The following is a 24,022-nucleotide window of genomic DNA, read 5'->3' as shown; positions in this document are numbered from 1 at the left end:
TCATATTGTCACCACCAACAACATTCAGATCATAGCTTTTCTCATATAGTCCAAATCAACAAGATACAGATCATAGCTTTTCTCATATAGTCATCATCAACAAGATCCAGATCAAAGCTTTTCTCATATGGTCAAAATCAATAAGATCCAGATCATAGATTTTCTCACCAGACAACAATCAACCAGAGTTCAAATGACGAAAATGCACTGACCAGCCTTCAAACTCCTTCAGGTAGAGTATAAAACAGACTGGTATAATTTTTTTTATTGGAGATGAAATACAATGTATTATAATTTTTTATGAAGATCTATCCATGGATACACAAGATGTCCTTTCATTAGATTCAGCAGGAAGTGTTTCCATGACAATAACGGTTGTGACATTGAATCAATTTGATTGGATGATGACATTTTCATTATCCTTCCAAGAGGAACTTTGTGAACCTACAACAAACAACATGTAGTTTCAATATAATTCATCAGATGTTTTATTATTGCATAGGACACAAATATCCACCTAAGTTCAAATAAAGAAGATGTAACTTATTGTTCATATTAAGTTGAAACCCCTTTTTGTTATCTATTTGTGTTATCTATTGTCAAATTCTATGTTACTAAACATAACTTTTGGTAAGTCTTAATATCTTACAAGGATATTTCAAAACTTTTAAACAATATTTAACAAAATAAACAATGAATTCTTGATGGTAACTGGTACTAGACAAGCATATCTATTATATAGAAAAGCACATGCCATTAATGAAGGCTGTTTCTTACTGACCTGTAGTGAAAATACTTGGCAGTCTGTCTTTTTATCTGAAGGTACACCTTCCAATGATATTTCTCCTAGAAAAAAACATAATCATTCATTAAACTTGAAAAACATAGGCAAATCATAATAAGTATGCCATCTGGTGGTTTGACCAGAATATCAAAGACATTTCTTAATTCCATCATAATACCATAACTTATAAGAAATGGTGTAATTAGTACCTCTTTAAGCCATACTTGTTTAAAGATACAATAAACTTATTGAGCGATACAAAACTTCCTTAAAAAGTTATTGTTTGTGATGCTCTTTCTTGTCTCAATTACTTCTATGTTTATAGCTTTCCAAATGTTGTTCATTCTAAAAATGTGCGCACAGCCAACGCTTTTACAACATTATGAAGTTACAAAAAGAAGCATTCAATACTTATAATTACATTTTTTAGCTAGGATCATGAAAATACTAATTTTATCAATTTTTTATTTAATTCACCTGTGCACTTTATTGTCGGACCCCATGTTATCATGAATGATAAGTTTTATTGTGTAATGCAATTGCGTAAAGAATAACACGTGATGTGCAGTTGGCCAATCAGAATAACGTATTATAATGAAACATATATCTAATGTAGTTATTACAGCATGATACACTAAAGCTAAGTTTCATTTCTTGAATTGTAATTGGCAAAGGATCCTTGATATATTTTATAATTTCACTTACCTGAAACTTTATTAGAACCAATGACCCATAGTAAAATAGAATACATTGGTACATGGTTGATAATGTAAACAATTGTGGACAGGAAACCTTGAAACAGTAAAACCACCATCCTCAACTAAAAATAATAAAAAATAGAAAATTTAATTTGTGTTCTCTTTTTTACTACAAGATATATAGATTCATCCACTGTATCAAGTGTGTTACAATAATTCTCCACTCAAAAGTTAAATCTTAATATTTAAAGCCCTAAGTTTTTCTCACACCAATCGAGAAATTTGAATAACAAGCATGAGAATTAGAGAAAACAGATTTAACTTATACATAGTTAGAGGGACAAAAAATAATGAAAATGTCAGGCAGATGCTGGAATAATTTAGCACACTAACTGATGAACTAATTGTCTTATGTTTCAGTTGTATTGTATTTACATTACTCATTTGTCTATATATGTAGTTTGACATGCTGGCAAAAGTATAATTATGTATTTGATAATGTATAACTGGTATACTCTTGTTGTACCTTACAGCTACCTTAGTTGTAAATAAAGTCTTACTGTTTCTTTAGGCGACATTTCTAATTCATTTTAAATCTGATAATCATTTTCTTATTCTTACTTAAAACACATTTCTGGCTGTAAATTCAACTATTCAGACAATACATATGCATGCACATAGAATTCATCAACAAAACTTACCAAGGTGAAAACTGTATAATACAGTGCTGTTGTTGGCAATAGAAATAAGAAAATTGTAAATAACAATGTTCCTACAAACAGCTGATCTACATCAAATGATGCTGAGTCTACACGTCGACGTAATACATTCCATTTCTTCCCTCTAAATAATCTCCATAAGGCAGATAACACATATACTTGCAATCTGTATAACCTAGAGAAGAATTCACATATATACTTTGTGTAATAAAGAGAAAAGTTCACATAATGTAATTAGTATAACCTAATGAAAAGTTGACAAATGATATTTGTATAATCTAGAGATAAGTTTACATATGTATTTGTATAAGCTAAAAGTTTATGTATGTTATTTATATAATCGAGATAAAGTTCAAAACTGATATTTGTACGATCAAGAGAAAAGTGCACGTTTGATATATGTATAATCTAGAGAAAAGTTCACATATGTAATTTGTATAACCTACAGAAAAGTTCACATATGTAATTTGTATAACCTACAGAAAAGTTCACATATGTAATTTGTATAACCTACAGAAAAGTTCACACATGTAATTTGTATAACCTACAGAAAAGTTCACACATGTTATTTTTATTATCTAAATAAAGTTCAAAAATGATATTTGTTCAATCTAGAGGAAAGTTCATATATGTAATTTTGTAAAAACCTAGTTTGTAATGTGGTATAGACCCTATTCTTGTCTTTGTTGAATAGTTAGACTCTTGATCTGCCACAACTCTGGTTAAATACATTCTTCTGTAATGACTTACAGCTTACCTAGCAGCGTACACATAATAGCAGTAAATGTGTAGCGTAGTTGTGGAGATAATGTCCTTTAAAAGACAAATTTGTGCAGACAGACCAAGAACACCAACACAGGAAGAGCACCACAATAAAGTATTGAATACTGGCGACTTCAATAAATGTAGATATCCTGTAAACAAAAACATTAAAGATAATGTGTAAATATTGGTTATTTGAAAATGTGATATTTTGGTTACATTTGTGTTAAATTATCATAGTATATATATAACTACTGACTTTGCCCTTGAAAATTTAGTTTAACTAGCACAAAAAAAAACACTGGTAATACAAACCAATAAAAATTAATGAAAAATAATAAAACAAATTTATTGTTTGTAGAAGAAAAATGGCTGTATCTAACTTTTTGTGAAACAATTTATTTTTTGGTCATTGTGTTACTGTCTTGTAGATGTACTCTTCAAAACCCTTTCATTTGTACAAATGCAAAACTTATAAAAACAAGCACACAGGATGATAAAAATGTATATCTAAGCCACAGAAACATTGTGCTGCAATGAATAATATATATATATAATTATTATAGCAAACCTTTCCATAAGTAGATGTGGTACATAAAGAAATGACCCAGGAATTCTGTTAAAGGTTTATTTAGTTTGAGACCAGCAGGTGCTCCCATCAACCAGTTCAACAGTATGTCTAACTCACTTGCTACTTTCTATAAAATGAATCAATCTTTCTAATGACAATGAACATGTTTTGACTAAAACAAGCAATACAAATGTCAACAGATGTAAAGGATGCCAAGAAAGCACTGTGTGTGAAGTAAATATAGCTAGAGATTCTAATATGACATGCTTCTTTCGCTTTGTGAATAAAGCCATGCTCTAAATCCAATAAAATTTGTTTGCACATGCATATATTGACTACTGCAGAATAATGAATTTTATCAAATTGGCATGCATTTGATATATTTCATTAACTTAAATACTTCCAAACTCTTAAATGATGCACATGTTGTAACTAATTAATTTATTATGACTGAAATGTGTTCCAATTTGAAATGGACATATTTGACCTAGATACGACATCCGTTCATGCTGGCTGTTCAAACTCCTCCCTCTGAAAAATCACAATGCCAGTTGTTTACAAACAAAAAGGGGAGTTTCATGGAAGAGAGTACACAAACCCTCTACACCTATACACATCAGACATAGAAATTACCTTGATTGTACTGATCAGAATCAAAATAAATGATACAAGCTATACTTTATTATAGTTTTAACATGGGTAGGCATTATGTACTAGTTATTTTAGCCTTCACTATCGCTCAGGCAAAAATAATCACGAATATAATGCCTACCCATGTTAAAACTACAATAAAGTATAGCTTGCATCAATTATTTCTTAAATAAAATAAAACATTAAATAAAGAACTTTTTGAACATAGATAGAAACTGTTTAATAAGGAAAGATATAAAATGTATATATTTCTTAGAAGGGCGTAAAGGGGGGTATCTGCACGGAAGAACGTGAAGTAAAATTGCCATTTCACGATGAACGAACAATCAAAAAATTCCTGCATGTCGATCTTTTTACCGATTTCATGAAACACTGTGAATAACGAATTTTTTTTCATGGCATGAAAATAACCCTTTACCACTCTCTTCTTAGAATAATCTTACAATCTTAAAATTGGCCTTCAACAACCTAAAAGTAGTTACAAACATATTTTATTTCAAGGGACAATTTTTGTTGTTGCTAATTTATTATATATGCCATTTCATGCCACTTTCGTTCATTTGTAGAATTTTATGAATATCATTTCATTAGTGGACAATAGCAAGACCAGGTAAATCTGCATCAAACAAGACAAACAAATAAAATTGATGATGCAATGATCTACATAGGAATTTAATTTATAGTAATCAAAATATATCTTTAAAACTAGAGAATATGTAGGCCAGTAATACTACAATCTTAACATACACAGTTTCAATTGTTTCAGAGAAGAACTTTTTTTAATAACAATGGACAATAATGAAACCAAAATTATGGGAATAATTCAAGTGGCAAAAATGTCCCAGATGAGCATGATGAGTTAAAAATATTCATAACAAACCTCTGTCCATAAAAAAAAGTGAGTGGTAATGCTGTCTATCCAACCATTCTGGGTGAGAAATATCATAACTAAGATGCCTAACAACACATCTAATACTGTCTGACTTACTACATTTTGGGTTCTGATGAAAAGAAAAAGATCAAATGTCAATGATGTACTTTATAGTTTGATGAACATGTAAAATGTATATTATTTAAAATTATGAATTCTATTAATTCTCATATCCTTAATTCTAGTAAAATTAACCAAGTTAACTTTTTTGCAATAAATGTGATATTTCAAAAAGCAAATTAAACATTTACTAAATTAGAAACATGTTTGGGACTTGTCTCATTGGCACTCATACCATATCTTCTTTATCTTTTGCGTATTTAAACAATGTAGTACTGTGGAATAATTTATTTTTGTGTTTTCCAAATTTAGTGAAGAACAATAGAACTTCCAGGATATTTGATTTCGTGGTTTTGACAAAGTCTGTATAACAGCTTATAGAAAATTTGTAATTCATTGAAGTTTTTAATTTATGATTCACTTGGAACCACTAAATCCATGAAATGTTATATTCCATGAATATTAATTAATTCACAGTATTTAGCAATATTACAAATTTACTTACTCAAATAGTTTGTTCTTTGATGTTTTTGCAGAGTATAGCTTTTTTTTCTTTAAAATTAAATGCTGACAAAAAGATGGGATTTCAGTGATACTTTTTAATAATCCTGTCCTTGTAAATCTGTAAAAGTAAAACAAAAATTGAAGCAATCTGACAGTTAAAAACAGACATAATCAATCTTTATTGGGTTGGAACTAATACTTTTAATTGTCATCTTAAGTCTGTTCTTCAAATTGTTTTCATTGAACTATTTTATTTCTTGGCTTTATATTTCCAGATTTATCGCCCCTTTTTAGATAAGCTCATTTTGCTATAGATCCAGACTGTTTTTTGAAGTAGCCAATTACTAGAGAAATACATATCAGTAAATACATGTAAGCCATGTTATTTTGGATTACTGTAATTTTTTCTATAGAATGTGTGTAATGAAAATTATACGTATATAATTACCTATTATCTATTAATACTGTAAGGATAGAATACAAAACTGTTAACACTTGTAGAAATATGCTAGACATGTTGATGTTGTTCAGATAATTAATAATCTGACTTGAAGCTGAATGTTGTTGGTTTTCATTATCACATATAACAGTAGAATAACTAACAAGAGGCTGAATCATGTTGTTTTCATCCTGAATCATATCTGATGATTGTAAAAAGTAAGACTCTAAAATATTTTGAGGATTAAATAGTATACAGTCTACACGTGTTCTGCTCTTTCCAGATAACAGTATACAATCCAGCTGTCCTGTATCAAGCTTGTATACAGATATCCATATATTTTCACTTGATATTTTGTTTGAATGTCTGATTGGTTGTGAAATGTCACATGTCCATTCTCCAACAACTTGTGCATCTAAATTGTTATCTAACATTCCTACAGATAGCACATATATTCTATGACAATTTCTGTTAACTTTGCCATACAACTGACAGCTTGGAAGACTGAGAAACTGATATGGAATAAACACAGTCCAAACATTGTTTTCTTTATTAATTGAAAAACTATCTTTAAATTCCATTTCTGTGTATGCCTCTACTGTAAAAGAAATTATGACAGTTAGTATAATAATAAGTTTAACATTTTTAGGGGTAAAAAAATTACATTGACATAAATAGTTTGCATATATGATATTGTTTAATTATGCTGGTGCATGAATGCTTTTATATTTTTGCTGGTGTCTATTCATGTACATGTAAGCTATTGTATCATATAATATTAATGCTAGTGTATATACATGTACATGTTTGCTACTATACTGTATTATATCATTGCTGATATGTATGCTATTGCATTATATTATTGTTGGAGTACATATGTATGCTATCATATTATACTTTTGTTGATGTATGATTATGTAATCTACAGTGTATTACATAATTTTTTATGTATATGTACGTATGCCACTGTATTTTTATTATACCTCAGTATGTTTTTTCTATTAAAAAAGAATAAAATAATTGTGCTATTTCATTCCACAGACACTGAGCCAGTCAATATTTTCAAAGACTGTTACCCTGGTCAATATTTAATTAACATATTTCCCATACCTTTTTCATACTAAATTTTCAATGTACAACAATGACATCATTGACTATTTATCTTTAAATGTGCACTTGGCAATGTTTAACTGTGAAGTATTGTAAACAGTACAACAACGTTACGTGTATGTGTTTGTTGTGGTAATTTCAAATTAATATATTACTTGGTAGCTAGCATTTATTATACATGCACAGGAGTTTTTACACAAGGATTCCTAGTTTTGATTAAGTAATCAAAATATCGAAAAAATACCACACTGACAAAAAACACCCTGATAGTTCATTTTGTACCTGTTTATGTGACTGTTTTTCCCTAGTGGTGTATGCAAATCGACTTTTTAGACAGTTGATTTGTTCAGTATAGTAAAACACTTATTGACTGGTTAGTGGTGTAATAGCAAGTTTGTTGTCCTTTTGATACTAACTATTGCCCTGGACTTCACCTAGAGCAATTTACAATAACTGTCTTTTGATTATAAGGTAAATGTGTGGTTTTATTGACTTTTGAAAAACTGATATTCACTGAGACCAAGGGTTGAAGTGAATGTCACTATATGTTTCAAAAGTCAATTAAACCATATACAATGTATTTACCTAAACAAAAGTTAATAATTGTTTTATTCCATGTTCCGAAAGAGAAAAATGTGTTTTCAATTACTGTAACAGTCACTAACTTTTATTTACAATAAACATAATTGAATGTTTTTGTTTTGTTTTGAGCGGTGAATATACTTTTTCCTTAGGTGAATATGCTTTTTTATTCAAAATCTAATTTATTTAGAAAACTCTACTAAAATTCTGTCAATTTGGAATAATAGTTGGTATCTCAGGGACAACAAACTAGCTATTATCCTCATAACCATTCAATAGGTGTATAATATAGTTTTGGGTGAGTTTATGCTAATTTAATATATTATTGCTGGTGTGTACATTTATATGCTACTGTATACACATGGTATAATATAAATGATGATGCAAGTATGCTACTGCATATTATCGCTTATGTAGGTATGCTATTATATTAAATCATTTCCAGTGTATGTATGCCATTTTATCTTATCTCATTTACATTTCTAGGAAGCATCCGTGTGGAGGTCGTGCACTATCCATATTAGGTAAGTAGGGAGGCAGGGCTTTATTAGTTACATAGTGTGTAGTATTTCGTTATTGTTTGTGTATGATTATGTATATCAGCTACCATATTATATAATTTCTGATGTAAGTATGCTACATGTACTGTATTATATTATTGCTAGCGTGTGCATCCTTCTGTATTATATTATTACCAGTGTATGAACGCACACTAAATTCCTAAGTTCAAAGACTAATAGCTCCTCCAAAAGTCAATTGATAACAATTTCTTGTGGATAAACATAGACATGTTATGTCCTTATATTATCTTATCTACAAAGATCCAGGGAATTCTGTTTCAGAGAAGTTGCGATGATTAACTGTTGCAAAAGTATATCTAAGCCAATATGTACATCTACATACTATGTCCTTATTATCTACAAAGGTTTATGAAATTCTCTTGTGTGGTTTCAATACATCTTGAAAGGCTATTCAAATTTTTTCTGTGATGGTGTCATAGTTATATTTTTTTGATTACAGTTGGGTGCACACCAAGCATTACATGTAGACAGTTGGAAAAAGTTAACACAGCATTTACTTGTGTGTACTTCATGAATACAAGGCGTTAACTCTACATTAACATCAAAATTTCTGTACACATAAAAATTAAACAGGCGTTTACCTCTGAGTCTGTGTTAAAGCGAAAAACAGTGTGTCTTCCAATTTTGTAAAGGGTAAACAGGTGATATTTGTACAAATGTACACAAAGTTTATTTTATAACTTACACAATTAGTTTACGAGAAAAGTAAACGTGTGTTTACTTTCAAATGCAAGTAAAAATACACTTGTGAAATCTGAAGTAAGCTCTCGTTTACTACCCACTAAACAGACACATAGTTAATGCACTGAGACATTAGAAATTTCAATTTTGGCCGTGTTAACGTAAATATAGTTAACTAATGAAATATGTGCACACAGCATTAATGTGTGTTTACTTGATGTGGGTCTCATTTGGGTCCTAGCATGACACAGGATTGCCGATTTATTGTAAGCATCATATGTGAAAGTCAAATTATTGTGCCATGTAACTGGAAATAAAGTCTAGCGAGACACGGGAAATTACAAAAAAAATGAGAATTGCTTACATACACAGTGTAAGCGGGATACAGGAATCTGACCAAACAGTAAGCGTAATCCGGGATCAGAACCCCCCTTGGTGTAATGCTTGTTCTGCACTAGTCCGAGATTACTAGTTCTGCACCCAACTATAAATTTTCTTATCTCCCCCTGAAAAATAGAAGTTGTCATGAATTGACCAAGAAACTTGTCATCTGTTGGAAAAAGTGGATATTGACAAGTCTCATTTGATTGACTTGCAACGTTGAATAGTTTGACAGTTTAAGCAATAGCTTTTGATATGAATACACACTTACCAGTGCTTACTCAAGTTACTGGTGTTTATCTGTTAGTTCCAAACGGTATCCGACTTGCTTATTAGAAAAACTCTAAAACGTCGACACGATTGAGATCACAGGTAACAGGAAGTTGTTAGTTGTCACGCCGAAAAAATATTCGCAATCTGCACCCGAGGGTCACCTGCCAAGAAGACCACCTGCACATTTCTTGTAAGTAGTCTCAGACGATAAAACAGACTATTTCTCCGTAAAAACTGTCACATTTTTCTGGTATATGCAATTTTTTGAATCCGGGTCCGTTCGAACACAGTTCCAAGTTCGCCCCTTGTTCCGGTTCGCCCTGTAAAACATTTACTTTTAATCCTGGACTTCTATAAAAAATGGGATTAAAAAAAACTATATACGTAGGTCATTCAGTCAGTGCGTCCGTCTGTCCCATGAATGTTTTCGTTGCATCCACAGGTGATGATCCTGTAATGAGCCCCCTATAGGAATCCGGGTCGGTTCGCCCTGATTCACGTTCACCCTAGTAGCTGTTCGCCCTGATACCTGTTTGCTCAGGGTCTATTCCCATGGTTTTTATTTTTTTCTAATTGTTGTCTAGTCGCATAATTTAATTATAACTCAATGGATAGTTTCATTATAAAACTTATGTACATATATTTTTTTCTGAAGAAAATTCGTGAATTTGTTCATATTTAGAAGAAGTTTACTTTATTTTCATTGCTTAGGAAGCAATTCCCCGACATTTTCTGTATGCAAAGTGACCTCAGTGTGACCCATCTCGTAAAAATCCTGAAAGGTCAAGTGAGCTTTTCTCATCACTTGGCGTCCGGCGTCCATCATCTATAAACTTTTACAAAAATCTTCTCCTCTGAAACTACTGAGCCAAATTTAACCAAACTTGGCCACAATCATCATTGGGGTGTCTAGTTTAAAAACTGAGTGGCGTGACCCGGCCAACCAACCAAGATGGCCGCCATGGTTAAAAATAGAACATAGGGGTAAAATGTAGATTTTGGCTTATAACTCTGAAACCAAAGCATTTAGAGCAAATCTGACATGGGGTGAAATTGTTTACAGGTCAAGATCTATCTGCCCTGAAATTTTCAGACAAATCATCAGACAACCCGTTGACTTGTTGGATTGCTGCCCCCAAATTAGTAATTTTAAGGAAGTTTTGCAGTTTTTGATTATTATCTTGAATATTATTATAGATAAAGATAAACTGTAAAATGCAATAATGTTCAGCAAAGTAGGATCTACAAATAAGTCAACATGACCAAAATTGTCAATTAACCCCTTGTTATTGCCCTTTATAGTCAATTTTTAACCATTTTTCTAAAATTTTAGTATTCTTTTAAAAAAATCTTCTCTGAAACTACTGGGCCAAATTAATCCAAACTTAGCCACAATCATTATATGGGTATCTAGTTTAAAAAATGTGTGGCGTGACCTCGCCAACCAACCAAGATGGCTGTCATGGCTAAAAATAGAACATAGGGGTAAAATGTAGATTATGGCTTATATCTCTGAAACCAAAGAATTTAGATCAAATCTGATGTGGTGTAATATTGTTTATCAGGTTAAGATCAACAATGTATCTGCCCTGAAATTTTCAGACAAATCAGACAACCCGTTGTTGGGTTGCTGCCCCTGAATTAGTAATTTTTAAGGAAATGTTTCAGATTTTGGTTATTATCTTGAATATTATTATAGATAGAGATAAACTGTAAACAGCAATAATGTTTAGCAAAATAAGATCTACAAATAAGTCACATAACCAAAATTGACTATTGACCCCTTAAGAAGTTATTGCCCTTTATAGTCAATTTTTAACAATTTTCATAAATTTTTGTGAATTTTTTGAAAATATTTTCCACTGTAATTACTGGGCCAAGTTCATTATAGGTAGAGATAATTGTAGCAACAAGCATGTTCAGTAAAGTAAGAACTACACAAACATCACCATTACCAAAACACAATTTTGTCATGAATTTATCTGTGTCCATTGTTTAATATGCACATAGACCAAGATGAGCGACACAGGCTCTTGAGAGCCTCTAGTTTTAATTAGATCGTAAAATCTCCAATATAACAACATAGATTTTTCATAAAATTGGATATTTCATTATTGACATATATATATGAGCAATAAGACACCAAGATGTGTACAATATTAGATTTAGATCTGTTCAATAACTTCTAGATCTGACTATAAAATTGTTTTGTTGTACATATGTTCCCACCATTTATGTAGGGAATTCGTAAATTATCAGCAAGAGGTCTTTGTGTTGACCAGATTTGAAAAGGTGAAATATTGTAGATTTGTACATGATATATATATATACACATCAACTCATGGAGGCCATGTTTGTGATGTTCGCTTAAATTGTATAAATTTCAAGATTTATATAGTGTTTTAATTTGAATAGATTGACTTGATTCATTTTACATCGTGCTATTACCGAAGAAGGATATCTGTTATCTGAAATATCTAATATTTGTTCATTTTATAGTTATTGTTTGGTGATGTTGTAGCCTTTTTGACTTGTTAGATAAACATCAACTCATATACTGATATATTTTACAGGTATAAATGAGTGCAAATCAGGAGAAAAATGTACTCCATCGCACCCTCAGTATGGATGAAGCCCGTGATTCTATCAAAGCAGTTGGGTCTGCTGTTTTCTACGGCACTTGTTCAGTTTCCATGGCATTTATCAACAAAGCTTTGATGACAACTTTCAAGTTCGACTATCCTGTTTTCATCATGGTTGTGCAAATGATTTTTACCATTTTTATATTAGAATTATTGAGCTGTTTACAACTTATTCAACTGCCAAAATACACACTAAGTCGAGGGAAATCATTTGCATTACCAGCGTTGTTCTATGCACTGAATTCTGTACTTGGTTTAACTGCTTTGAGTCATATGAATGTAGCCATGTATGGTGTACTTAAGAGATGTGTTCCTCTGGTTACCATGTTCCTGTCAGTTGTAATACTAAAACAGGGATTTCCATCGAAGAAGACTATTGCAAGTGTTATATGTCTAACTTCTGGATGTATTGTAGCAGGTAAATTTTTATTATTATATACATGTATTGTAAATAGGTATAAGAAGATGTGGTATACATGTAAGTGCCAATGAGACAACTCTCATCCGAGTGGCAATTTAAAGTAAACCATTATAGGTCAAAGTACGGTCTTCAACAGGGAGCCTTGGCTCACACCATGGAAGTATTATATTGACAGGAACTACTACGACCCGACTTCAAACGTTTCATCTGCGATGCCGCGCGCAATTTAATGACATGTTAATTAGCTTGAAACATGGCACGTTATTTACACACCAGTGTGTGGTGCCCTACGATATTGTCATTCACGGTTGCTTTCGGGAATACGGAAATAAACGAAGAAATCGAAAGTTGTGATAAATTCTTAGGAAACAGCAATCGGCAAACCACGACAGATTCCGTTACCTTACATCTGCATATGTGTGTCGATTGAGTGATTGATGGATTAATGCGAGTCATCATTAATTCTATAGAAAAACACATTGACGATGGAGATTTGTACCAAATTTATTGAATAAATGCCCCATTTTTATTGATTTATTTTTCGGTAGAAATTGGACTATATGTAATATATATCGCAAGTTGTGATTGTATAATAACTACTGTTTACTCCACTGAGTGGCACACATATCCTGCATTTTTAAGACGATTGTAAATGATCGTTCTGATAAAATCAAAAGATCAAAGAGATTTTAGACAAAGGTAGGAATTATTAAGCTTCGCTCTAAATCCAGGGTAAGATCATTGGTTGGTATATACGAATGTTCAGCTGAACCCCGATGTGTTGAAATTTTTTTTAGTACTGCGACTCAAGGATTTGTATAGTGACATTATACAAATTCTTGTGCGACTGTTCAATAATATTTACCAGTATCATTTGGTCGGATAGTGATAACATATTTTACAGGACAAAAATATAAATACATAATTAGCTATATAACGTAGTTAGATCTCTATTTTCTTCTGCTGTATTTTGTTGATTGGTACTTGCTCGATTAATTTTCGTATTATAAACTGGAAATTTCTACTTTCCAGGATTATCCAGTAACTTAACCATATATATCACTCTAAACTTCACAGTTTTAATATTTATCAAATATATTTATTGTTAACCGGCGGTAACCGGAACAGACCTTAATCGCGATTTAAACTTCACCCACAAACTAATAAAATAATGTAACTCACTATTTCAAATCGTTGTAGAATAATTAATTCTGGGCCGATTTTCATTTTTTATGCATCAGTTGATTTGTTTAAATAAGTTGTTCACGAATAAAGGTCTACCGACGCGATTGAAATAAGTAAAGGTGTTTTCCGACAGGTAATATTGTTAAGCTGTCTCGATTAAAACCACGTGATTGATAAGAAGTATCTCTGGTCAATTTATGACCGCGGCATCGCAGATAGTCACAAAAGAAATTAACGACAGCGTACTAATTAGACAGTTTCCATATATTTTCTACAGGGCTACCCGGGTTATAAATAAATGCTAATTAATCGTTGTAGTTCCTGTCAATATAATACTTCCATGCTCACACCAACAGCAAGCTACATGTATAATGACTAGTGTAAAACCATTCAAACGGGAAAACCAACGGTCTAATCTATATAAAGAATTGAGAAACATTTGTAGACCACATCAACAAAAGAAGACTACTGAACATCAGATTCCTGACTTAGGACAGGTGGCTTAATTCAATCGAAAGACATATTAACACCAGGGCTCACGCTACCAGGCGACTTGGGCGAAGAAGTCGCCTTCCCGACCGTCACTTCGCTTTCCCCGACCCCCAAAAGCGAAAACAAGTCGCCCTGTTCTTGACGATAGTCGCTTTCAGTCGCTTCAGTCATCGGACATTTTCAATTTTTACCAAGTTGGTGAAACATCAATTTTTATACAACCGCAAAAATTTTTATTTTTTGGTCGTATATTGCTATCACGTTGGCGTAGTCGTCCTGCGTCGTCGTCGTCGTCGTCCGAATACTTTTAGTTTTTGCACTCTAACTTTAGTAAAAGTGAATAGAAATCAATGAAATTTTAACACAAGGTTTATGACCACAAAAGGAAGGTTGGGATTGATTTTGGGAGTTTTGGTCCCAACATTTTAGGAATTAGGGGCCAAAAAGGGCCCAAATAAGCATTTTCTTGGTTTTCGCACTATAACTTTAGTTTAAGTGAATAGAAATCTATGAAATTTTGACACAAGGTTTATGACCACAAAAGAAAGGTTGGGATTGATTTTGGGAGTTTTGGTTCCAACAGTTTAGGAATTAAGGGCCAAAAAAGGCCCCAAATAAGTATTATTCTTGGTTTTCGCACAATAACTTTAGTATAAGTAAATAGAAATCAATGAAATTTTAGCACAAGGTTTATGACCATAAAAGGAAGGTTGGGATTGATTTTTGGAGTTGAGGTCACAACAGTTTATGAATTAGGGGCCAAAAAGGGGCCCAAATAAGCATTATTCTTGGTTTTTGCACCATAACTTTCGTATAAGTAAATAGAAATCTATGAAATTTAAACACAAGGTTTATGACCATAAAAGGAAGGTTGGGTTTGATTTTGGGAGTTTTGGTCCTAACAGTTTAGGAATAAGGGGCCCAAAGGGTCCAAAATTGAACTTTGTGTGATTTCATCAAAAATTGAATAATTGGGGTTCTTTGATATGCCGAATCTAACTATGTATGTAGATTCTTAATTTTTGGTCCCGTTTTCAAATTGGTCTACATTAAGGTCCAAAGGGTCCAAAATTAAACTTAGTTTGATTTTAACAAAAATTGAATCCTTGGGGTTCTTTGATATGCTGAATTTAAAAATGTACTTAGATTTTTAATTATTGGCCTAGTTTTCAAGTTGGTCCAAATGGGGGTCCAAAATTAAACTTTGTTTGATTTCATCAAAAATTGAATAAATGGGTTCTTTGATATGCCAAATCTAACTGTGTATGTAGATTCTTAATTTTTGGTCCAGTTTTCAAATTGGTCTACATTAAGGTCCAAAGGGTCCAAAATTAAACTAAGTTTGATTTTAACAAAAATTAAATTCTTGGGCTTATTTGATATGCTTTATCTAAATATGTACTTTGATTTTTGATTATGGGCCCAGTTTTCAAGTTGGTCCAAATCAGGATTCCATATCAAGTATTGTGCAATAGCAAGAAATTTTCAATTGCACAGTATTGCACAATAGCAAGAAATATCTAATTGCACAATATTGTGCAATAGCAATTAATTTTCAATTGGAGTTATCTTTCTTTGTATAGAATAGTAGTTGATAATATATGTTGGAAATGACTATGATGTCATTTTCTATTTTTATTTGCCAATAACTTTAATGTAAATAACTTCATTGGAAATTTGCCAATATAAAATGTTGCTGATGAAGCTTTTTTTCCTTATCTTATCTAAAATGTTTTTAGATAATGTATGTTGGACATTTGCCAGACATGACTATGATGTCATTTTCTATTTTTATTTGCCAATAACTTTATGTAAATAACTTCATAGGAAATTTGCCAATATTAAATGTTGCTGATGAAGTTTTTTTTATTGTTTTATACAATAAACAATGTATATTCACTTTTACTAACAACCAATCTTTACCATTCAGTGATAACAAGCACTTTATTTTACATTTTAATATTTTATGATGTATTTAAAAGAGTAGTTGTTGTTGCAAACTCCATTAGAAATTTGAATTGATATCAGTTTTGGAAAAAGGGAAACGGGGATGTGAAAAAAAAGGGGGGGTTAAATTTTTCTCATTTCAGATTTCATAAATAAAAAGAAAATTTCTTCAAACATTTTTTTTGAGAGGATTAATATTCAACAGCATAGTGAATTGCTCAAAGGCAAAAAAAAACTTTTAAGTTCATTAGACCACATTCATTCTGTGTCAGAAACCTATGCTGTGTCAACTATTTAATTTTAGATTTAAAAAGTTTGAAGAAGAAATCTTTAATTGATTTGTAAAATCTTGACATTTGTTTTGTGTAAAAAAAACCCATGTAATGTCAAAAATTTGATCACAATCCAAATTCAGAGCTGTACCACGCTTGAATGTTTTGTCCATACTTGCCCCAACTGTTCAGGGTTCGACCTCTGCGGTCGTATAAAGCTGCGCCCTGCGGAGCACCTGGTTTATTGATAATTAAAGAAATTCAGACATAAACGATTCATTATCTTTTGAAAAGAGGTTGAAGCATTGTCTTCGCAGTGTGTAGCAGGTTATTTGATAAAAAATACAACTTTTTATCACTTCGTGCATTTCCGCAAATTCCGGTGCTTGTTACTCGAAAACGTACATCAACCCCAATTTCGGCGGCAAAATAAGTTTGTTACTTCATTTAAACGTGATAAAAGTTGCCTCCAATAAATTTTTAATCCATTTATTGCATTAAAAACATCATGTTCCTTTCCAAATAACTTGTCAAACATCGTTTATTTTTGTAAATTTTCTTGCATTCGTCCGCCATTGACCGATTTCTAAACTCCGGATCTTAACCGGACCAGCTATGACCGAAATCTGTACTTTTACAATAATTACTACGGACGCACAGATGGCACAGCTGACAGAAGAATATTGATCCCAAAGGGAAAAATTACGCATTCCACACGCATTAAGAGACTTTTGGTTACATCTAATTGATTGGTGTATATAATTCGCAGTGGCGGATGCAGGAATTTTCGAAAGGGGGGGGTGCTAGCCCAGGGCAAAGGGGGGGGGGGGGTGCAGGGGGGGTGCAAACATATGTCCCGATTCAAATGCATTGATCGGCCAAAATAAAGGGGGGGTGCGGACCCCCGGAACCCCCCCTCTGGATCCGCCACTGATTCCCTATATTTTTTATGGATTGTTTCAAACAATTGATTAAAGTTGCTTAACTCTGAGACTATTATACTAATATCAATATATTATGGCCCAGCTTAATAACTTTTATATTTTTTTATGAGAAACACTGAATGTCATACACAAGATAATTTTTAATTAAATTGTAATTGATATATATTATAATTTCTTTACATTTTTTAAAATATTTTTTTTTTTTTTAGTGCTAGATATTTAGTTGGTAGTTTCTCACAAGCTTAAACAACTTTTAATTTCAAATGTTACTTTAATTGTAATTTTTTACTCGGATATGAATTAAACAATATACAAAGAACATTATTTACATATGGCCCTTTATACTATTGTAAAATCCAAACATTGTATCGCACCACGCGAATGAGCACTTCTCTTTCAAATCTCACCACTTCTCCCTATCAGTTTCAAAAAGAGAAGTCACTTCTCCCTATAATTTTGAAGTAGTGTGAGCCCTGTTAACACAAGTGAACATACACTGAACAAATAAATTTAATCTATGTCAGACACAAGTTTGATACAAAATCAATAAATTAACCCTTGTTTTACATATTATATAAATTACTAAGCTTAATCACATGATATTTACAAAAAAGAATTATCACTGGAATGGTCTAAACACCAAGTGTTGCTATTTTAATACTTTAGCTTTGAAACACATGAGGTCTGTTTTATCGTGTTATATTTAATTTTACTGTGTCAGACTGTGTCTGCATGAAACCATCAACATAAGGGCAATGTGATCTCACAATAAGGATGCATAAGGAGGGTAATTTATTTTATTATCGCTTTTTTGTGCATTTTTCCTTTGATCTTTTTATGCCCCACCTACGATAGTAGAGGGGCATTATGTTTTCTGGTCTGTGCGTCCGTTCGTTCGTCCGTCCGTCTGTTCGTTCGTTCGTCTGTTCGTTCGTCCGTCTGTCCCGCTTCAGGTTAAAGTTTTTGGTCGAGGTAGTTTTTGATGAAGTTGAAGTCCAATCGACTTCAAACTTGGTACACATGTTCCCTATGATATGATCTTTCTAATTTTAATGCCAAATTAGAGATTTTACCCCAATTTCACGGTCCACTGAACATAGAAAATGATAGTGCGAGTGGGGCATTCGTGTACTGAGGACACATTCTTGTTTTGAGCTACTTTTACTTATCATGCTACTCGCTTGAGATGGAAAATTATCACTAGAAACTAAGGAGGCACGTGGCACTGCTAATGAAATTGACATATATATCATAGGTACATTGTAAAATAGCGATAAACAGAATATCACTGGTCATCTCAACTTCGATTGCTTTTCTCTATTTTGAGATGATCAACGATAATGATAATTACGTAAAAATCTTTGAATCATTACATTTGCTTAGTTTGCATATGTAACATACTAAGAGGATGCATAGAAAAATGTCAGGTCAATCTACTTTTTCAATCTCCACATTGAAACAACTTTTCTGGAACTCTCTAATCCATTGTCATTCTTTATTCTTTTGTATTTAGAATGAAATTCAAAACAGTGTGGCTGTGGCCATTGATTGACACATTAAATTCATCCATTGACTAGGACAATTTACGTGAATGTTTGTCTGTAACAACCACTGTTCACACTGTACCTACGATAGACATTTAAACTGTGGGGTCACCAAAGGTTTCTTAACGCCTTTAATTATAAAATAATTCGAAAAATTAATCAGGAATAACCTTTATGTTTTGATTTATATCATTGATATAAATCAAAACATCGTGTTATTTCTGATTAATTTTCAAATTACTTTATTAAGGTGTTGAGAACCTTTGGTGACCCCATAGTTTAAGTGCCTTTAAAAAGTACATAGTGAGCAGTGGTCGTTACATACAAACGTTCACCTAAATTGTCCCAGTCAATGGATGAATTTAATGTGTCAATCAATGGCCGTAGCCACACTGTTTTGAATTTCATTCTATTTAAATGTCGAATTTAAATTAAAGATGCCAAATTCATCTCCTGAAGAACTTGTTGCCAAAATTTATCTTCTGTTCATCATACCGCCAAACCTGACCTATATTATATTTCAAATATGACTTTAAATGCTTTGAAAAAGAACTGTCACCATGTAACATAATACTACATTTTGACTTTGATGTAGCATTTGAATAATCTTAAAAATTAGTTACATCTATTTTACATGAGGATATTTATTAATCCAAATTTGTGATACTTTAATATTTTTCACACTACTAGGTCCTTAGTATAACCAAATCAATATAAATAGTAATATGTGATTATCATTTTTCAGGATATGGCGATTTGCAATTCAGTTTAGCAGCTTATACATGTGGAGGTCTAAGTAATCTGACCCAGTCATTGTATCTTCTCCTTGTTCAGAGATATATAGCAAAAGACATAACTACAGTAGAAACGCTACAACTAAACAGTTTTAATACTCTACCATTCCTCCTGTTATACTCAATAATAAATAAGGAAATCGTGGAAGCCGTACATTATGAAAGATTGGGAAATCCATTATTTTTGTTTGTTTTCTTTGCAGCGGTCTCTATGGGATGTTTGTTAAACTATTCCTTATTTCTATGTACTAGCATGACATCAGCTCTGACAACCAGTGTTGTTGGTGGCATCAAGGCAATGTTACAGACATTGTTTGGTTTGTTTACATTTGGTGGCATCAGCCACAATATGGCCACATATGTAGGCATTGGTATGAACCTCAGCGGTGGCTTGTATTATATTTTTGCAAAATTCTCAGAAGGAAAATCAAAACACAGATCTGAAGAAAGTTTGAAGAAAGTTATAAGTATATCTACAGCAGAAGATTTTAAAAAGTATGCCAATGGATCTCTGAAAACTTCTGCAAGTACTAGTAAATTAAAACCTATACCAGAACAGACTGATAGTCATGAAAAAGTGTAAATTCAAACCTTAATTAATATATAAGATCATGAAATAACTATTTATTTAAGTTTAATGCAAAATATTAGTGTATTGTTTTCATATACATTATGTTTTTAGCTATACTGTGATATAGCCTTTTTTTCGCTAATGCAACATCTAGCAATCACCAATCAATTGATCAATCTATTTTTAACTCACCAGGCTCTAAAGGCCCACCTAAATCACCTGCATCTATTGTACATCCAGTAATTGTCTATGTTATCATCCCCTCCTCTGAAATTGTGAAACAGCCTAACCAACACTGTTTTGAAAATCATGTTATTTAACATACTCTTTTTGTTTGTTTGTAACATGAATTACTTCTTTATTTTGAATCTGTTAAGTAAGTTTGCAAGTTGTGTGTCTAAGAATAGGACTTCATTTTTACTAATAATTATATACGATTTGCAAATTGTGAAGGCCCTACAAAGGTCCCTGGTTTTAATGCATTGCAAATGAATTCAAATGCTTTCTAAAATAGTAAATAACCTAATGGAAATCACCTTCACTGAAATGAGGGTCAGTTCTCTGTGATATGACTTTGTAACACACAGTCATTCGTTTTGGGATTGAAATGTAATTAAGAGAGTCTGTAGGTATTCCTACATTTGACTGTATTTCTCTTTAAAAGTTCTATACTTAAACTTGATTATTACAAAACCAATGAAGTAGCTTCATAGTTTGGGAAAATAAAGTCGTCTTGATTGTAAAATTGGGCTCAGTTTTTTTTTACCTTTCCCCTGTGAAGTATATGTACATATACCTGGTCATCACAAATTGATTTTTACCTTTCCCCTGTGAAGTATATGTACATATACCTGGTTATCACAAATTGATTTTAAATTCATGCTTCACCTGTTCCTACAAAATCCCCCAAAAAATGGTATCACATGAATAAGAATGAAACAGAAATTTATTATTTACTAGTAAAGAATGCTATTTTTACATATAATTATTGTGATACTGAAAAGTTCATGTATGTTTTCTACAAAATTGTTACTGAAATCCTTTTTCCTGCTACAATCAGGTAAAATTTATTAAATCCAGATCATATTTTTTGAAGTCGCAAAATCTATATTTAGTGAAAATCTACAATTTTTTGTGATATGATATTGAATCCATAATATTGAATCTCTGCATTATTTTGTGTTAGTGATTTAAACATCACCTTTTTATTAGCTCACCTGGCCCGAAGGGCCAAGTGAGCTTTTCTCATCACTTTGCATCCGTCGTCCATCATTGTCGTCCGTTGTTAGCTTTTACAAAAATCTTCTCCTCTGAAACTACTTGGCCAAATTAAACCAAACTTGGCCACAATCATCATTGGGGTATCTAGTTTTAAAAATGTGTGGCGTGACCCGGCCAACCAACCAAGATGGTCGCCATGGCTGAAAATAGAACATAGGGGTAAAATGTAGATTTTGGCATATAACTCTGAAACCAAAGCATTTAGAGCAAATCTGACATGTGTAAAATTGTTTATCAGGTAAAGATCTATCTGCCCTTAAATTTTCAGACGAATTGGACAACCGGTTGTTTGGTTGCTGCCCCTGAATTGGCAATTTTAAGGAAATTATACCATTTTTTGGCTATTATCTTGAATATTATTATAGATAGAGATACACTGTAAACAGCAATAATGTTCAGCAAAGTAAGATCTACAAATAAGGTAATTTGACTAAAATGGTCAGTTGACCCCTCAAGGAGTTATTGCCCTTTATAGTCATTTTTTAGCAATTTTTCGTAATTTTTTCTAAACTTTTACAAAAATCTTCTCTAAAACTACTGGTCCAAATTTAACCATACTTAGCCATAATTATCATTGAGGTACATGTATCTAGTTTTAAAAATGTGTGCGGTGACCCTGCCAACCAACCAAGATGGCCACCATGGCTAAAAATAGAACATAGGGGTAAAATGTAGATTTTGGCTTATAACTCTGAAACCAAAGCATTAAGAGCAATCAGACAGGGGTTAAATTGTTTTGCAAGTCAAGATCTACATGTATCTGCCCTGAAATTTTCAGATGAATCCGACAACTGGTTGTTGGGTTGCTGCCCCTGAATTGGAAATTTTTAAGGAAATTTTGCTGCTTTTGGTTATTATCTTGAATATTATTATAGATAGGGATAAACTGTAAACAGCAATAATGTTCAGCAAAGTAAGATCCACAAACAAGTCAACATGACCAAAAAGGTCTGTAACTAATGGACCAAGTTCATTATAAATTGAGATAATTGTAAGAAGCAAGAATGTTCAGTAAAGTAAGATCTACAAACACATCACCATCACCAAAACCATCTGTGTCCTTTGTTTAATATGCACATAGACCAAGGTGAGCGACACAGGCTCTTAAGAGCCTCTAGTTTGATTTATTTATGCTCTGCTATACTATTATTATTAATTTTTATAATCAATAACTGCGTTGTACGTGTACTTTGTTTTGTTTGATTAGGAATAAGTTTATTGTTCATGTACATGTACTTTGTTTTGTTTGATTTTGAATAAGTTCATTGTACATGTACTTTGTTTTGTTTGATAAGGTATAACTTTATTGTACATGTACTTTGTTTTGTTTGATTATCAATAAGTTTATTGTACAAATGTACATGTCATTTGTTTTGTTTGATTATATTTATCTATAATTCATTGTACATGTACTTTGTTTTGTTTGATTCGGAATAAGTTAATTGTACATGTACTTTGTTTTGTTGGATTAGGAATAAGTTCATTGCACATGTACTTTGTTTTGTTTGATTATCAATAATTACATGTACATGTACTTTGTTTTGTTTGATTAGGAATAACTTTATTGTACTTTTATTTTTGTTTTGTTTGATTATCAATAAATTCAATGTACTTGTACGTTCCATCTTAATTTAAGCACTGAAGGAAGGAATTTGAGCCATTGTCACTTTGAGGTTAAATGGACGAGTCTTACAAATTATATGATTTGCTACGAAATTGACCAATTATGAATATTGACAATTATATATATTGACAGAAACTTTTTGACAACTTGCACATTTTAAGACATGATACGGATGTGTTCTAAAATGGATGTACTACAAGATTAAGCATAATATATTTTTATTATACACATTAGCTCTTTTGGGACATATTATATGTATTTAGTATATACTATTGCCAGATATGCACATGTCATTTTTTTGTATTTTAGGAAGATGTAAAAAAAAAATCAAAACTATCTGACTGAAAGTTCTAATTGCTAGAAAGAAAAATACAAAATTTTTATAGGATGATCTATCAAATATTTACCAAGGTTTTTTTTATGATCTTTTGAACATTTAATTTCATTTATATAGTGGAACAACATTACTGTTGTATTTATAAGATCCACAATTAACCATGGTTTTTAAAAACTGATGGTGTCAACACTGATGCCTTGCGATTGTATTATCACATTCCTTACACACTAAGTGGGTATAT

General features: G+C 31.9%; 2 protein-coding genes across 3 annotated transcripts; one reads left to right on the top strand and one right to left on the bottom strand.

Moving 5' to 3' along the window:
* Positions 1–250: 250 nt before the first annotated feature.
* LOC143045653 (phosphatidylinositol N-acetylglucosaminyltransferase subunit Q-like) lies at positions 251–9,859 on the bottom strand. Its single transcript, XM_076218301.1, has 10 exons — positions 9,726–9,859; positions 6,129–6,717; positions 5,682–5,798; positions 5,066–5,186; positions 3,535–3,661; positions 2,959–3,115; positions 2,184–2,376; positions 1,490–1,604; positions 782–846; positions 251–444 (listed from the first exon to the last, which is right to left on the bottom strand). The coding sequence occupies exons 2-10, from the start codon at positions 6,698–6,700 to the stop codon at positions 289–291; spliced, it is 1,623 nt and encodes a 540-aa protein (XP_076074416.1). The 5' UTR covers positions 6,701–6,717; positions 9,726–9,859; the 3' UTR covers positions 251–288.
* Positions 9,823–20,796, top strand: LOC143045654 (uncharacterized). 2 transcript variants are annotated; one of them, XM_076218302.1, is made up of 3 exons: positions 9,823–9,977; positions 12,301–12,787; positions 19,920–20,796. In XM_076218302.1, exons 2-3 carry the CDS (start codon positions 12,307–12,309, stop codon positions 20,549–20,551), a joined length of 1,113 nt encoding a protein of 370 aa, XP_076074417.1. In that variant the 5' UTR covers positions 9,823–9,977; positions 12,301–12,306; the 3' UTR covers positions 20,552–20,796. The 2 variants fall into 2 exon arrangements, with proteins under 2 accessions (XP_076074417.1, XP_076074418.1); XM_076218303.1 differs by having other exon boundaries at positions 9,858–9,954.
* Positions 20,797–24,022: the final 3,226 nt, after the last annotated feature.

This window comes from Mytilus galloprovincialis, chromosome 9, assembly GCF_965363235.1.
Source record: "Mytilus galloprovincialis chromosome 9, xbMytGall1.hap1.1, whole genome shotgun sequence".
NCBI lineage: Eukaryota > Metazoa > Mollusca > Bivalvia > Mytilida > Mytilidae > Mytilus > Mytilus galloprovincialis.
This window is presented reverse-complemented; position numbering and strand designations above follow the sequence as displayed.

What these genes read in the sequence shown, in the direction of transcription:
- LOC143045653 (XM_076218301.1), bottom strand. Translation starts at nt 6,700, where the DNA reads ATGGAATTTAAAGATAGTTTTTCAATTAATAAAGAAAACAATGTTTGG. An exon ending in TATTATGTGTACGCTGCTAG is followed by an intron (nt 2,377 to 2,958) that starts GTAAGCTGTAAG and finishes ATTCTTCTCTAG; the next exon opens with GTTATACAGATTGCAAGTAT. An exon ending in GCCAAGTATTTTCACTACAG is followed by an intron (nt 445 to 781) that starts GTCAGTAAGAAA and finishes TGTTTGTTGTAG; the next exon opens with GTTCACAAAGTTCCTCTTGG.
- LOC143045654 (XM_076218302.1), top strand. Translation starts at nt 12,307, where the DNA reads ATGAGTGCAAATCAGGAGAAAAATGTACTCCATCGCACCCTCAGTATG. An exon ending in TTCTGGATGTATTGTAGCAG is followed by an intron (nt 12,788 to 19,919) that starts GTAAATTTTTAT and finishes ATCATTTTTCAG; the next exon opens with GATATGGCGATTTGCAATTC.